Here is a 17841-nt window from a genome sequence, read left to right on the forward strand (position 1 = left end):
ATCCTCTTTTTTTGCATTGTGATTCTTGCTTTATTTTTTTTTCAGTGGCTGGGGAATGGACCACCATCCAAAGCACCATACTCTTATGTTGTCTGCAATGGGTATGCAAGTCCATAAGGTTCGATCACATGGCACTCGCTCACGAGCCTCTTGCTCAGACCTGGTTCCAGGATGAGGTAACTAGGTTGCACAAATTTATCGTCACAAGGGCACTTGAATCACTCTTTGTCTGGCCCCTGTCCGCAAGGTTTTTAACTCGCAGCTGACTGGTATCGAGCGACTACAAGGGCTGCAACATTGGTGGTTACTGAAGCTAAAACTCGGGTGTGAGAGGAATTCGGGGAGACTATGGAGAAGGACTTTCGGTTGGCCTTAAGGGTGTTCAGGGAAACCAGGAACCTTCCCATGTTGTACTTGACCTGGCTGGAGAACTGCTGAGGTGAACTAAGGATATTGTCAAACGGTAAGAAGAGCACTTTGAGGATCTCTTCAAACTAGCTAACATGTCTATCACCTTGACGGAAGTCCTCGAGGTCATCAAAAAGCTTCCCGGTGGTGGATGAGGATAACCCTGAGATGCTAAAGGCTCTGGACATCTTGGGACGGCAACACCTATGGAGTGGCAGACCGGGGTGGCGGTTCCCATTTTTAAGAAAGAAGACCAGAGAGTGTGTTCCAACTATACTCCAGGGTGTTGGAGAGGAGCCCCCCTCCCATTGTCGAACCTCAGGTTTAGTGTGGCTTTTGCCCAGGTTGTGGAACAGTGGACCTGATCTTTACCCTTGCAGAGTTACTGTGGGGATCATGGGAGTTTGACCATCCACAGTGTTCCCAGAGGGATTCTGGTCCCGGTATAATCAAAGCAAGAGGTGTGTCCGCATTCTTGGCACCAAGTTAAACTTGTTTACAGTGCGTACTGGACTCTTTTGTCAGCCCCTTGTCACCAGGGATGAGTCCTTGCCTCAGGTGGAGGAGTTTAGGTATCTGGGTATCTTGTTCAAGAGTAATGGCAGGTTGGAGCGAGATGGACAGATGAATTGGGGAGGTGAGCCAGAAGGCCAAGCTTTCGATTTACTGGGCCATATTTGTTCCAACCCTATGGTCACTAGATCTGGATAGTGACCGAAAGAATGAGATCGCGGATACAAGCGGCTGAAATGGGTTTCCTTTGGAGGGTGGCTTGGCTCAGCCTTAGAGTACAGCCACTGCTCCTCCACATGGAAAGAAGGCAGCTGAGTTGGTTCGGGCATCTGGTTAGGATGCCTCCCTTTGGAGGTTTTTCAGGAACGCCCCAGGATCTCCCAGGAGGAGCTGGGGAGAGGGATGTCTGGGTTTCTCTCCCAGATCTTTTGCAACTGTGACCTGATCTTGGATAAGCAGATGAAAATGGATGGATGGAGAGTGTGTTCCAACTAAAGGGGCATCACACTACTGAGTCTCATGAGGACTTTTACTTCAGGGTGTTGAAGACTATGTGCTGCAAGATTATTGTTGTGTTTTTTTTCCCCCTTGCATAAGATCTCAAGGCGTAATCAGGGAAAAGAGCACACCTGGGTTGGAATGCAAATGATGTGGTTCAGTTGGCCTCTTTAAGCCACGGAGTGGTTCGCAGCTGAGTGTGAAGGGGCCGGGGATGAAAGTCAGCTCTTCAAAATTAGTTAAAGTTAAAGTATCTTGGTCACGAGTGAAGGCAAGTTGAAGCATGAGGTCGTGGACATAAGAGGCTGAAATGGGTTTCCTTCGGAGGGTGGCTAGACTAAGTAGCGTGAGTAGCTCGAAGTTGAGCCGCTGCTCCTGTGCATCAAAAGGAGTCAGCGGAAGTTTTTCAGGCAGACCCAGAGCTTACTGGAGGGATTATATATCCCTTCTGGCACCTGTCGTCTCTGAGACCTGACATCAGGTAAGCAGAAGATAATGGATGGATTTCCTGTTTGCTTTCTTGGGCAGTGATTCACAGCTGAGTCGGAAGGTGAACACGTTGATCTATCTACCAGTGGTCTAAGAATGAGATTGTGGGCAGCTGGGCTCGCTCAGTGTAGAGTTACTGCTCCTCCACATCGAAAGGGGCCAGTTAAGGTGCTTTGGGCATTTGGTCAGACATGTCTAACTGGAGAGACTATATCTCTGTTGTCTTGGGAACGACTTGGTATCCTCCTATAAAGAGCTGGGAAAGGGAGGCTGACCTCCCTCTCCCAGCTGCAACCTAGTCCTGGATAATTGCCAGAGAATGGATGGATGGATTCTATTTTAAAATCACTTTTAAAGAGGTGCATTAGGGCTGTCTTTTGCCTCTAACATAAGAAAAAGGTGCTTTTAATATGTATATGCTGGAGTGTAACATGAGCAGTTTCCGTTACTTAATGATCTTGATTTCCCATACAAGTGGAAAGTATCCTATTCAAAGCCTGATTGGAAACACTTCTGAAGCAAAGATCTGTATATCATTAACAGCACAAGTGTGCTCCAGTGGCAGACCCAGGATTAAGTATTGGATCATGTATTACTGATGATGGTTTAGGCATGCAGATTTTAAAATGCCATTTCTCTCACTAGTAAGAATGTAGAGAGGAAATGGGACTTACTTGAGTGTCTCTGAGAGGAAGAAGCTCTGCTGCATGTTGTCTTGGCTGACCGTCATGGTGTAAACATCACGGATCCCAGAGAAACCAGACTCCACTCTGCAGTGCTGCTCCAGTGCCTGACAGGTAGACAGCGAGAGGGCACATTTAAATGAGAACAAAGTCAAGACTACTTCCAGTCAAACTGAAGAATACCTAATTTATTCATGCTGTTTAATAAATCAACTTTTAGTACAAACTACACTAAAAGGTATTCTGCCAAAATATTGGTGGAAAAAGAGCAAATCCTTTGCAAAGTGACAGTGTCCATAGACATCTGAAATACATAATGGAAAGTGTCACGCACCTCAGGCAGCAACGCAATTAACAAATAAAGCTAAATCTGAGTGCCTGAGCTAGCCAAGCGGATTAGCTCATTATTAGTCCAGCTACAAAGGACTGGTTTATACGTGCTAATTAACAAAGACCCTGACGTGTTAATGCTTGATGTTCCTGAACATAAGTGTTGTGCACTGCTTCCAACCTTTGTGCCCGATAATTATAGTCCCTTCAAACTTGTCAGCCTGATCTCTCCTCTTCTGTGCTTGCTAAATTAATGCTAACTCTATCCTGCCAGCCCTCCACAGTAAATGTCCTGTCTACTGTCAAATTAATAATGGTGATCTCTGCTCAGCCTTCATCTCCGACTTCTTGATCTACCAGCTAATGTATAGAGCCATGCAATATCAGAGAAGCTGGTGGAGGGTAATTGAGGGTGTTAAAGGGGCTTGGTATAATAGGTGAGTATAACCTAGAAAATGAGAATCCAGGTCACCAATAAGAGAATTGGTATAGGGCACAAAATTACACTCCCATTTAAATATAACATGAAATTTTTCTTGTGCTGGTGGAAAGTGTGTTGTCCCATTCAGTTAATTTGGCCTGGATAAAGGAAGAAATAATATAGTGGACTTACAAGATTGTGTTCACACTGGGTTTGTAAAGATGAACCTAGAGCTGCTAAATTAAATCATATTGACAGGCAGGTACACTTTTATTTCACTCACATAAGTATGTGTCATGTTTTCAGATGCTGGCGTCACAGTGGGAGCATGGTGTATGCCATAATGAGTTCTAGGTGTGTTGTCCCTTTTTCCATATATGAGGTAAGATTCAGTAAGTATATTAAACCATTTATGGAGAAATTGCAGAAATAAAGTCTTCATTAGCCGTACATATTGATTGGTTGCCTCATGGAGATGAACTGTAACATTAAGTCTGGTTCAGATTGAATATTAACTCACCTCAACTTTGTCTCAAAAGCTCCTTTTGGAGACAAACTGGGACTCTTAATGACATTGATTTTCCACTGCAAGATGTTCTATCACACATCAGTGGGACATTTATGTTTCTGGTGTAAAAATGTTAAAAGATGGATGAGTTAAAAACAGTAACTAATGTTTTTGTAGTCTATGGGGCAGTTGGGTAGATTCCTGTCATTTGGAGGCTTGAAATGCAAAAAAAAAATGTTGGTCTGTTAGCTTTGTTACATTTTGAGAGCGAAAAAAAAAATTCTACTAAACTCCAGCTCTGCCTATTCTATCCATGGAGATTTTTCTCTCCAATAAATCATCAATTATTTCAGAAACGGTACAAACAATAAGAAAAGTCATGTTAGTCATCACATGAACAAGCCTGTTGTCTTAAGAGTTTAAACATTTCTACATCAAACAGTGTATGACTAGTTCTTTTGAAGAAAAATAAAGTGATTATTTTCATAACAATGGTTGGATTGCGCCTACACAGCAGTCAAACCAATGATCTCACCTCAACAGCTTCCCACCCCCACTCTCTGTACTTCGGGTCGTGGGTCAGTCTCCACATGTACATGTAGCTCTCGATGACTTCTGGTCGCAGGATGTAATATCTGTCACTCAGTCTGGTTGCTGTGGCCTCAGCTCCACTGTCAAATCTGAATGCTTCAGGTCCCAGTTTAGTAGCTATGAGGAGAAAAAAAAAAAAAAGACAATGTCTGTTTTTAGAAGCAATTAATTTATTTCTAATTTCTATAATTAAAAAAAGATCTAACCAGCTGTTCAATGGACCTACAACTTTTTCTAATTTGTCTTTCTCCTCCCTGTTCTTCAACTGCATTTTATGACTGCACTGCAAAGAGATTCTGTTCAATGTACAGCACAAAATAATTTGTTCTTACCAAGGTTGGGTCAGGACAGAAGCATTGGCATGGAAACATAAATCTGGTTTACTCTATTGGCTCTGATTTTAGAGAAATGCTGTGTGGTTGTTTGGAAAAAGCCGGTACCGAGGTCATTGAGGGTCTGCAAGTCGCTACATCTGGTTGAACTAAAAAAAAATTTAGTGGGAATAAAAATTCATCATCACAGACAGAAGGGCTGCCTGGCTAGCTGACTCATTGTAAGACAAAAGGAAACATAAAGGCAATAAATGGTTTACTGTTCCTCACAAACCCCCATGATACATTATTCCTTCGTCACTATAGAAACAGGTAATAAAGGAAAACAGGCAACCTGTTGGTCATTTGGAAGATAAGCTGTTAGCTACTTGAAAATCTTTAAAAGTAATATGAAAACAGTTCAATTCGCCCTTGAACTAGTTGCCCAACAAAGGAAAACTTTGCCAAAAAACTATCATATGGGAGAGAGGAGGATGATTCCTCTTCAGGAACAGTAGTATAAGCACTGAGAAATAGATCACTTGTAGAAGTAGACCTTTTTTAAATCAACTCTAAACTTCTCCCGTGTTGTTCATTCAGATTTAATGACTCTATACAAGTCTGAGCCTCTCAGTAATTTGTATTAATGATTCCCAATTTGAGACTAAAAGCAGGTATAGAATGAGCCTTTGCAAATCAGAACTCCTCGGCTCTCCCTCAACCTGCCAGAGACGTTCAGGGAGGATAAAACGTCTATACACCTCTTCTAAAGAAAAGTGTGATTTTAATTGTGCACATGCAACAACAGCCCTTTACTTTTTTCCCCAACAACATCATAGCTAACTATGCTAATACATATAAGTCTCTATATATATATATATATATATATGTATATATATATATATATATTACTGGGTCATGACTTCCACAAAGGCATCTTACACACTGTTGTTCTGCACCAACATAATTTCAGATTAGGACTTTCCTCTATAGCTTTTAACTGATTTTAATGTGTTTCTTTCTCATTTATATATGCATTTTACTCTCCTGAAATGTTTATTTAAAACTTTTCAATTGGCTTGTTACAAGATGCCATATAAATTGTGTCATTCTATAGATCTACTTTGCTTTTAAGTTGAGGCTGTTTGCCATTAATGGGAATTCAAAACAACTTCTGCGACTCATCCTGATAAATTCAGCATTATTCATGGATAATATGTGATGTAGAAATCCAACATTCATGCTGTACAGGGCTTTCTCCTCAAATGATGCCTTCCCCCCAAAAATAAATAAATTAAACTAAATAAACACTAAGGAATATCAGACCCATTTTTAAACTAACGCTTGCCTCACTGCATGTTTTGAACCAATAAATTCTCTGGGCTGTTGATGTTAATACTAATTCCATCTCTCTCTGCACAGAAAGTAGAAGTTCCTCACACTTTGCATCAGATACATTTCAGAATTCAGTCAAGGATTTGCTTTGTTTTCTTGTGAATTGAACGGTAACTTTTTGAGGAAAATTTCATTTGAACTCAGACTGATTTATCTTCTTACTAACATAAGCTTATGCAAAGCAACCTTGCTTATGTATAAATCCCATCAAAATCAAAGAGATGTCACGGTGGTTACCTTACAAATGCGCAAAATAGATCCTTGGAATGCCTCAAGTCAACCATTCAAAAGGGCTGCAACTTTGAAATGCAAATTTCTAGAAACTTAAGTCTGTAAGCTTCAAACAGTTCTGGCTTAGAAATATTTAAAAGTGACTCTTCATGACTGTGTTTTTGTCCTATTAGCTGTGACTTGACTTCCCAGTTTTCTCCTCAAAGGTCAAGATTGGACATACAGTGCAAAGGCACGAATACATAGATGTTTATTTCTTAAGAAAAGAGGTTTCAGGAATGCTACATCTAGATATTCGGTTTATTAAAAACTTTCTTCTGAAACAGTTAACCTTTTCCTGCTGCTCTCTCGACATATGTGAGCCAAAAGCTGCGAAGATGACCGAAACCTATAGTCGCAGCAGTTGGAAAGCGTTTTGGTATCAGTATCTAAGAGACTGGTAAATGGCAGCTGCTGTACGCACATGCAAGAGCCAAACTTCACTTTTCTTTTTCCTGCAAAAACCAAATCCAAGAGGTGTCAAAGCTGTAAGAGAAACCTGGGTGCAGTGAAAAGAGAGAAGCGTTTTGGGTGTGAAGATCAGAAGTATTCAGAGTATAAAGGAACCTGTTATGGGGTGAGTCACATTACCTTACTGCTGAAGTAAAAACGAACAGTTGAGGAATTAGAGGGGATTTTCATCAGGGCTAGGGCCAGATACCAGGGAAGAGATCAAACAATGGTCTTCTTGGAAAATGAGGGCAGGTTTTCTTAAATAGTTTTTTTGTTTTTAAAACCAAGAGAATCTTTAGCATCTGAGTGCAGTCATTCTTGGTCTCATTTATTGGTTGGAGTGATGGCAAATTTGCTGCTGGAGTTTGTGTAACATAGATTACTCCTCACTAATTGATTCTCTTTTTCTTTCTCCCCACTAAGTACGACAACAAATTGTGATTATCAGTATCGGACACACTCTGTGGGGCTCCACTTCTGCTGCCTCCAGCTGTGAGACATTAGAAAATATCTTGCTCCTCATTTGACCTGTTGTTTCTCAGTTAAGGTGAAGTGATATTAAATAGAATGCCTCTTTCTTTGAGTCGGGACAAATTTACAATATTACTCTTCCTGAGCGAGTGCCATCGTAATTTCTCCTCACGTAACATTATAGCGTTTTTTTTTTAATGCACAAGCAGAAAATATGTAGAAACTAAGTATTCCAGGAATACGTTTTCCACTAAAAGGAACTTCATTTTTTGAATAAAACAACTTATTGCTCAGTTATATCCCCTTCAGTTCGACTTCATTTACCTGAAACAGAAGGGGTGCAGTGTTGTCAGATTGGGGATGCTGCACAAGTGTCAGGGTTTGGGTTGTATTACATTTAATAAGAATATTCTCTCCACCGCCCCACCAATTGTCTGCATCGATGCTTATTATGTTTTGGAAGTTGATATTGCATATAATGCCCAGGGGAAAGCAGGAAGAGACAGAATGTAACCAATTAGTTGTATTGGCCTGGCAAGCTAGTGCTCAGTAAAGGATGAAATGAAGCACAAACTGGCAAAAGGGGAGCCTCTTAAAAGTTCGATGAAGCAGTTTAGTAGTTATTTTGAAATTCTACACGGTTCAAAGCCTGTGCTGTGTCAACTGGTAGTTACAGAATTTCCTCAATTAAAATCTGGATCAATTATAGGCCAGGTGGGACTGCATATCTGTCTTTACTTTAATGTGCATGACAAAGATGAAAAACTTCTAATTCTATCTCTTTTGTTTAATCAATTTATCATGCTGTTTTAAGCATTTTAATATTGTCCACTGGTACTGTTTGATCCTTCATTCTGAGACGCTGCTGTTGTACATGAATTGGTACATTTAGAAGGGAGTTTTCATTTGAAACAGCGCAGGAAGTGTTTAGTAAGAATTTGTCAGGGTAATAGTTTGTTAGCCTGTTGGCTACTTCACTTATTTAACTTTCTCCATAATCCACTGCAAAAGTTACAATTTCACAGGGTACTCGAGGCAAAAACCATAGTAGAAAAGGCTTTAATGGCATGAAGAATGAGGAAATAAAAACTTTTTTTTTTTTTGGTCTTGGGTTTTGATGGAGTCTTGAACAAGTTCAGTGAGGTACGAAACCGTGCAATTCTCTGCTCTCTTTATAAAGAATAAATAAATAAAAAGAGCTAGAGCAATCCTTCATCCATTGTACAACTGCAAGCCACCTTAATGGACCATTGTACAACTTAGCAAAGCCATAGCGCACACTCAATACGCCTCTTTAAGTGCCCTGACATTTCCACTTACTTGAGCGAGTGTAGCTTTCATGGCATGTGTGTGTAATCTCTGCAGCAAGGTCAAGGTAGTGTTGCCTCTTCTCTTGCGCTCCATCATCAGCCCCGATGCCGATCATGCCCCCAGAGAAGCAGGCCAGGTGACCCATCTTATGGTCCAGGATCCCCCCCCTCCACTCAGCCAGATAGGTGAGACCACCTGGTGACTTCTGTACCAGGTTAGCTTCGATCGCCTGCAGCAACACATAAAGCCAGCAATGTTTAAACCTGATGTACTTGCTGACATGACTTGAACCATTTAGTGAAATTCTAGTACGAAAAAAAAAAAGACTATTGAAGTAAAACCATGTTCAATTCAAAACCTTCAACTCTCATCTACCTGTTTCATGTCTACCTGTGATGTTCATAAGAAAAGGTTTTAATCTGATGCAGTTTAAAAAACATATTATTTATGCTTATTTAGTGTGAGAATCAAATAAAAAAATCAAATCAAATTTATTTGTATAGCACATTTCATGTACAAACAATTCAAAGTGCTTTACATAAAATAAAAGCATTGCAGCAGGGAGTGGAAGAAGCATTAAAAATACATAAAAGAATATAAAGAGAAACAAATAAAATAATTTAAATGAATTTAAAAACAAGCAACAGTCTACATAAATTAAAAGATATCGTGCAGATTTCATGCATAGACACATGAAAAAAGAAATGTTTTTAACCTGGATTTAAAAATGTCTACATTTGGTGAAAGTTTAATCTCCACCGGCAGTTTGTTCCACTTGTTTGCAGCATAACAGCTAAATGCTGCTTCTCCATGTTTAGTCTGGACTCTGGACTGGACCAGCTGACCTGAGTCCTTGGATCTAAGAGCTCTGCTGGGTTTATATTCTCTGAACATATCACAGATGTATTTTGGGCCTAAACCGTTCTGGGATTTGTAAACCATCAGCAGGCTTTTAAAATCTATTCTGTGACTGACTGGAAGCCAGTGTAAAGATTTCAAAACTGGTGCGATGTGTTCAGATCTCTTAGTCCGGGTTAAAACTCCAGCAGCAGCGTTCTGGATGAGCTGCAGATGTTTAATGCTCTTTTTGGGAAGTCCAGTTAAAAGAGCGTTACAGTAATCGAGTCTACTGGAGATGAATGCATGGATGAGTTTCTCCTGGTCTTTTTGGGAGAGGAAACCTTTAATTGTGTTGATGTTTCTGAGATGGTAAAAAGCTGCCTTGGTGACAGCTTTGATGTGGCTGGTGAAAGTCAGATCTGAGTCTATCAACACTCCGAGGTTACGAACTTGGTCAGTGATTGTAAGGTCCCGAGTCTCAAGATATTTGCCAACGCTGACCCTCTTCTCTTTGCTAACAAACAGAATGATCTCAGTTTTGTCTTCATTTAATTGTAGAAAATTCTCTCATATCCAGGTGTTTATTTCCTCCAGACACTGACACAGTACGTCTGCTGGGCTGCAGTAGTCCGGAGACAGAGACACATAAAGTTGTGTATCGTCTGCATAACTGTGATAATTGATGTTAAAATTCTGCAATATCTGACCCAAAGGGAGCATATACAAGTTAAACAGAAGAGGTCCAAGAATTGACCCCTGGGGGACTCAACAAGTCATGGCCACTCGCTCAGATTCATAGCTGCCAATTGTAACAAAATAACTAAGGAGGAGATCATCATGCAATGTAGGTTCTTTAAGGCCTGTGGCATTAATCTCTTTAGGTTAGTTGTGGAAAGAAGTGACCTGCACACTACTGTGCGAAAACACACAGACTAAAAGTTTAGATATTAAGTTATTTCCAAGCAATATCTGTAGCCATGTTATGGAAATATTTTTGATTTGAACCAGTCAGATGTATTTGTAAATGTTGATCAATTGTTAACATCGCCCTCCAGGAGCAGCGAGCAGAGGTTTTCTGTTCTGGAGTTTACACGTGCATTACATGTAGGATTTCTACTTTTTTTGGAAAGTTTTCTTTCATTTTGTTCCATAGAACCTTGAAATGTACATTTTTGAGAAAATTCTTAACATGCTTAACACTTGGAAGTTAAAACAGCAGCATGCATGTGTTTCAGTCTAAAGTCTTGTTTTTTCGTGAGGTCCACATGAAAAATGCAAAAGAATGAAGACGTCATTCACTGTCCAAAGGCATTTAGACTAGGACAGCATTTTGATTTAATGTTTTACAAAAATTAACATCTGTGATGCTCTTTAGTCGGCTAGATGGATCAGGAATGAAGTGGCATACAGTTGGGATCCTTTAGGAAATTGATTTTTACTCAAAGCAAGCAAAACTGCATTGTGCACGAGTTATGGAAGTTGTTTCCGTTGTTCAAAATACTGTAGGAATGTGAATGTGTACTGAATATAAATATGCTTCAGTGGCAGCCGACCAGTAGAACTGAATCAACACAGCTGGAGCCACAGATCACCATGATCAAACTGTGACCTACAACAACTTCAATATGCTGTGAAGAAGCCAGTTCACACCAGTGTAAGAGATCCAACTTTTCTCACTAGATTTGAACAGACATGGATACAATTGATCCATTCTGTGAAAAGTGACAAATGCAGCTGCCTACAGTGGTATATTCAGCACACACACGGTGTTGGGCCCGTCAGGCTACTGCACAGGAGAATTTTAGGATTCATTTTGTACAATCACTCTTCTTTGCAGCTGTTTTTAGTCAGTACTTTATGTTTCACATGACAAAGTATGGGACACCTGATGATATAATTTCTGTATGAATCATTTTCTTTTTTTAGATTCCAGTACATTTTTTTTTAAGAGATCATCTTCCAACTTCTCTCTGTCTGGTTTGTTGCTCAAACTGAGCCACTGGTCTGTGACACTAAGCATTGCAATACAAAGTGCTGACAATACAAGTACAAACTCCCTCCTGATTTTTTTTCATCATCATATGCTTGGAAATAAAACATACTTTTGCTGTTCATTTTATCTTAATCTAAATTTTATATAAAGATTTAATGTGGAACAACAGTAAACAAAACATTTTATAAATACTGTGTACTCACAGGTTATTTTACCTCTCATTAGTGGTTTGTTGGTTATAATCATGGCATTGCATAATTTGAAAATCTTTTCTCGTTCAACACTGTATTTTAATTAGTTGTCTACTTTTGTTTCAGTGCCAAAAATAATGAGTTGTGCTGTTTCCTCACGTTGGATCTCTGTATAAACATGAAGCATATATCTTAGTCTGGTAGCACGGGATTAATCGGTCTGTATATGCCATGTCATGAGAGAGAGGAAGACTTTCTAATTACGGGTTTGACCACTGGTAAAACTGATGAAATCTCAGTGGCAGCCTTCACTTATAATACTTTTGTCTTTATATTTTTCTTTACGTTTAGAGTAATTGTACCAACAGTCGGTGTGCTTTGAATGCTCTTGAATTTCCTTCGGGATCAATAAAGTATCTATTTATCTTTCTTCTGACATCATCTCTATCAATGATGAAAATAGAGGTCCTGATAAATTTAATTATGTATAAGTATCTTTTGCAGATTTTGTGAGGGCTCCTGTATCATGTTCCAACATTGAAAAAAAAAATATGCAAAGGTGAGTTATCATCATTTCAGTGTTTGTTTCTTCAATCAAAACAAAATGTTTGTCATCCTCTTGCATTTTGCCTTGAACGCACAGCACTTTGTTGATGAAAAACCAAATGTAAATGACTGTAATGATTATTAATTTATGGACTGAGCTATGCCTGAGCAAGCACATCTTTTTGTGTGTTTATAAAAGACAAAGATTTGCTTACCTCTAGCGCGCTGTAGTACATCATCTTCGCATTCTCGTCTGTCTTGTCTGACATCAGATAAGATTTGATCAGATACTCGTAGAAACTATCCCCAAGGCCACCAATGGAAACATGATCTAAATAAAAAATAGAAGCAAACTGAGTTATATAGCAGGGTCACACACAGGTTTTTAAAATGGAGTAGATACAGATTTCTAAAAAATGATTACATTATTATTATTTTATTCCTTTCATTTGGTAATAATGTTATGACACATTTGATTCCAGGCTGCTGGAGGTTATAAATCTTACATTTGTGGCCGTATCTTTCAAGCTCCTAATAAGGGTCTAATTAAGCAAAGTGTATTTAGTTTTATTCAGTGTGCTATTAGTCTTAAAAGTCCATTTTTAAGATTTTTTTTCATTCTACATAAAGATGAATATGATATCACTGAGGAGGCATGAGCCTTCATCTTCATCACCATTCATACTCACTGCAAGCACAACACCTTTACTGCCTTCCTCACAGGGTTATCACAGCACTGCCATCTTTGTCCTCAATGGTGACAAATAAGAGAAGCCAAAGCATATTTTTCTTTGTGCTGATTATTATATGCAGTTTAACTTCCCAGTATGCTCATGCAAGAACAATTAGCCACTGAAATCCTCCAGATTAGCACCTTTTCAATCTCTGCATAGTTTTATCACCAGTTTCTTTTTTTTTTTTTTTTCCTCCCACTGCCTTTCAGGTAAATTGGAAAGATCCAATTTCTTGAAGTAATTGAATTCATTATCATTTCAATAACCCAGAGCAATGGGAGTCATATAGCCACTACTACAGTATGAGCCGAATATTAAAAATTAAAGGAGGTAGGACGAGCGAGTGAATGACACAGATGAGGACCTGAAAGAGCTTTGACATGCGAGGTGTCTCAAAGTCTGTCAGGTGTGTGAAATGCAAAGAAAAGAGGGGAAAATGTGTGTTCACTGCCCTCAAATTCTTTTATCCCAACCTAGACAATGGAAACACATACTGTCCAGTAGGAGATAAAAAATAATCTTGAACTTCCCAATGCTCTTCTTTTTTTAAGCCACTGGCTTTCTTACAAATCAAACTGTTAAAGGTTATGTCTAAGAGACAGCCTTCATCTTAACGTATAATTTCATGGAAAATAGAGATACCTGATATACATTAATTGCATTACTTACGTTGGACCCAGTTGCCGCTGACTGGACTGAGGAAGTTGGGGTACAGGCCGTGAGGTTTTTCAATCTTGTTAAGCAGTTTCCTGATGTTCATCACCTGCCAAAGACATGTCATTTGGCTGGCTAAGTACTACCTTGGTTTCACACAACAAACTTGTACTTTATCACTGCGTGAAAATATATGTGAAAATATATCATGAAAACAAGAAATAAGATGTCACAACAAAGACAAACCAGCATTTTCAAACCATTTGTAAAATGATAAATATTTGTTCCAACAGCTGTGATATTAGCAAAAGAATAAAATAAAAATTGTAATGTGATTCGTATATTGAACCTTCTCTGTGTAGATGGGATTGTTGGACAGCTCGCTAAGATGCACAAATTCAAGATGAAGGGTCCCAAACTCAGCCAGGATGCTGCTCCCGGCTGAAGCCCAACCCCAGCTCCAACTGGTGCCACTGCAACAGATCACATTCAAAGAGGTTGACCATGAATATCGTGAATTTCACAGAGATGAATACAGACAAAAACTTGCCATCAGCATCAACAGAGTTGCATTCGAGACATTTTTGGGAGGATTATTTTTAAGTGCAAGTACTGCTCGTCTTCCTTTACTGGTTTGCCAATTATCTGTGTCAGTGTGTGTCATCAGGTAGACATCGTTTGCAATGCTGAGTGGAAAGTAAGAAGAGGGACCAGCAGCCAGATGGTTATGTGAGCCTGGCAAGCTAAATCAAAAAAACTTAAAATTATGCCAGTACACTGTAGAATATGTGGATTTCTTTTAAAGCTGGATGAAAAGGGACCCTGAGCAAACACACCGATGATAAATGAACTAGTTAGTTGAGAAAGATTTTAGTCTGTGTACTTAGTGAGTGTAGCTCAGTATGATAAACAGTGGCTGGTTTTGCTTTTAAGTAAAAGATTTGTCACAGCCACTGTTTTTGAGTTAGTAACTACGGTGCATTTAAATTCACTCACTTAGTAGTATGGGAAAAATTTTTTCATGTTGTCTGTGTCGTGTAAAATAGAGCAATAGATTTTACAGGCAATTTCAGCTTAGGTGATCCTACTGCATCTGCAGCCGACTCTCATATCTGTTGTGCCTTACAGGCCAAAGGAAAAAAGGAGTCCTGATTAACCAGCCGCTGCCACACCGCTCCGTCCTGACCCACATTAGTCCAGCGTTGCAGAATCAGCCGAGTGACCACAGCAATGTTGGTTTGAGTGGCGAGTTCTGTGATGCCAGCTATTCTGCTGGCGGGCCCATTCCGCGAAGCTCAACAAAGGTGCATCAGTCCCGGCTTGAAAAGGCACAAGTGAAAGAGACTTCACTTTTCCAGATGGACCTCGGCTTAATTCATCACGACACTTTTCCATTTCCTTCCTTGATGAAATTCATCAAGCATCTTCTGTACAGTACATTCATTCCAAAGACCCGACAGAACATTTCAGAAAACCATCAGACCATTAAACACTGTTTTTACTTGAAATGCACATGCCCTATTAGTAATAATCTGAAACTTTAAAAAAAAAAATAAGATTATCTCGATCATAAACTGAACTCTACTTTTAGTTTGGTGCTGTGGTTGGGTAATATCTGCATTCAGAATTCATTACTTTGGGCTGTCACTAAGTGTTATGCATGTTTCTTTTTCTTTTTTACAGAACAGAGAAAACAATCAATGAACGAAGCAAGAAAATAATTGTTCGCTGATAATGAGAATCATCTTCAGTTTAGCAGTCAGAGTTGACAGTTGAATTACTAATGTGTTTGGTGGAAAGTAAGGAAGACAACCAGGTGACCTATAAAACTACAACACAGGATAGTGAACAGTTTTAAGTCTCTGGGTGAAATGCTGTGAGGCATAAAGGTGTAGATGTTTCAATGTTTGTGGTAGTTAAGACCTGTATAAAAATGACTGCATATTTATTACAAGTCTGTTGTATAACCTTTACTATCCGTTGGTTGATGTTTGTGTAAAGTTTAATGAACATCTGCAGTGTTGCTAAGTTCTGTGCTTTTATAACTGCTTTAAAAAATTGCCTAGAAATTATAAACAAGGAGATCTGCAAAGTAGGACACAACTAACGGGTCAAATCTAATTGTCAGTGAATATTTGCTCTCTCGTATGGTTAGATAAGCTGAGTGGATCACCAGAATGACTTTAGATACTCTCCTCGTGTTATTGTAGGATATCAGATTATAGGATAATGAATTTGGCTGGATTGTTAAGAGGGGGAGCAGATGTGAAATGGAAAAGGGTGGAGGTTGTTGTTTGCACCCTGATGAATGCACACACATTAAAGTTTAGGCCGCATCATTAGTAGCGGTAGCTCGAGTCATATCTGATTTCTCTTAAAGAAGAATCAATCTGAGGATCTGTGGAAAGGTGCAGAGCAGCAGGTGGTGCGTTTGTGTGTTTGGAGAAGAGTTGGGGTTGGGAAGAGTTCTCTGCATCACTGGCACAGATCCATTAGTCTTTTCACCTCCTTTAATAATTGCATGCTTCTCCACAGCTGCCAGGAGTATAATCTGGTGTTAGAAAATCAATATTACATGTCATGCAAAAATGTGTTGAGGAAATTGGCTTCTTATGCATTTTAACAGGAGAACTAAAATCATTTCAGTCTTTTATGATTGGAAACAAAATTATTTTGGCTTATACAATTTAGTTTAAAAGTGCTATTCATTAATGCAATTTATTAATTGTGCAAAAAAAATAAAAATAAATCGGAGCAACTAGTGATTCCCAACTAAACTTCTATCTTTACCAAGCCAAGAAAAGAAAGGTTCTCACAACTGTATGGAAGGAACTAGACAAAACTCACACTTTTTGTGTAAAGAAAATGTTCCTAATAACTTGAATAACATTACCTGACCAAACAGATTCAGGCAGCAAAGTGCAACACTAATTACATTAGAAGAAACTTAAAGCATCACCCAGCAGTTTCAGCTGCTGAGAAAACTGAAGGCCTCTTTGTGCACGGTGCTGACTGCATGATAATTTTGTTACACATCCTGTATGTTTACTTCTAAACTAATGCGACGCATGTGTGCCCAGGTTTGTTTTCGTGTGGTACGCCACAGGCAGCATGGTTTCTCCTGCCCATCTGTCCTATCGGCACATGTTGGCGATGTGGCAAGATTTAACTGTAGAATAAGGTAATTAAATCTGCCAGCAGCTGCCCAGATTGGCTGGTGGTGTAATTGGTAGCAGGTGGTTGACAGAGGTGCCAGAAAGTATCTCGTAAGAAGATGAGATTAGGAGATGAGGAAGACTAACTACTGTGGGATTTAGAAAGCAGTTTGAAAGAGAAAATCCGGTCAAATATAATCAGAAATTTCAGATCAAATCTCAGCGGAAGCCACATAATGTGCTCCTCATGCCGTGCTGTTCAGTCACTGTACGATGTGCTGGCAAGGCAAAACAGAAGCAGAGAGGCTGCAGGAATGAGTCTACTGGTGATAATTTGCCTGTCACAGTCACTGACAGAGTTATTATCTGCATTTATCAGTTTGTCAGATTTTTTTTCCCCCTAATTTATTTAATTTTCTTGCTTGGCTGTTAGTGTAACATCAGAACACAATATGCACATTTTTATTTTCATGTCTCCTTAAAAAGGTTCAAATCCAAATCTAAACGCGTAGAAAGGCAAAGATCCGTCGTCAAATAGCAGCTAAAAGGACAATAACTTGAAGTAGAGCTGCATGACCGTGGCATTAACCTGACTGTCAGATTAGAATGGCAATGGCTTGGAACAGATTAAAAATCAACAAAACTCATTTAAAGATATGCAAATATTATTCATGTGATCTTTCAAAGTATTTATGAACAAGATTTTTTCTTTTCCAAGTGTCATGAGTGTTAATAAAGCTCAGCCTTCTGCTGATCCGTTGTCAGTGAATAGAAACTTCGAGCCGCTTGTTGAGAATTTTAATACTTTTTAATATTCATGTGAAGATTATGTTGAGTTGCCATGGCAATAATCTAGATGAATTTATTTATTTTTTTTGGCCTTTTAAAAACATGTGAAACTTGGACTTTTGTTAAAACAGTCTGTGTATGTTCAGGTAGTTATTTTTTTTTGTCTTTTGCACGAATTGACACACATAACATATGGTGAACACATTTGATACATTTTTTCATAAGAAGCCTAATCATTTCCAACACAGAAAGGATTGGTCTGGACCTCCAAGCGGTTGACAGTCTGC

General features: G+C 39.1%; 1 protein-coding gene across 2 annotated transcripts in view; it reads right to left on the minus strand.

Moving 5' to 3' along the window:
* Positions 1-17841, minus strand: part of LOC142380298 (mannosyl-oligosaccharide 1,2-alpha-mannosidase IA) — a 198945-nt gene that overhangs the window by 5274 nt on the left and 175830 nt on the right. The window contains exons 6-11 of one of the 2 annotated variants that reach the window (XM_075466040.1): positions 13960-14086; positions 13626-13719; positions 12438-12553; positions 8662-8881; positions 4386-4558; positions 2583-2698 (exon numbers count right to left, since the gene is read on the minus strand). In XM_075466040.1, coding sequence (XP_075322155.1) covers positions 2583-2698; positions 4386-4558; positions 8662-8881; positions 12438-12553; positions 13626-13719; positions 13960-14086 — 846 coding nt within the window. The remainder of the gene's footprint in view (positions 1-2582; positions 2699-4385; positions 4559-8661; positions 8882-12437; positions 12554-13625; positions 13720-13959; positions 14087-17841) is intronic. The other variant, XM_075466041.1, reaches the window with a different exon arrangement.

The sequence above is a fragment of the Odontesthes bonariensis genome, chromosome 5, assembly GCF_027942865.1.
Source record: "Odontesthes bonariensis isolate fOdoBon6 chromosome 5, fOdoBon6.hap1, whole genome shotgun sequence".
Classification (NCBI taxonomy): domain Eukaryota; kingdom Metazoa; phylum Chordata; class Actinopteri; order Atheriniformes; family Atherinopsidae; genus Odontesthes; species Odontesthes bonariensis.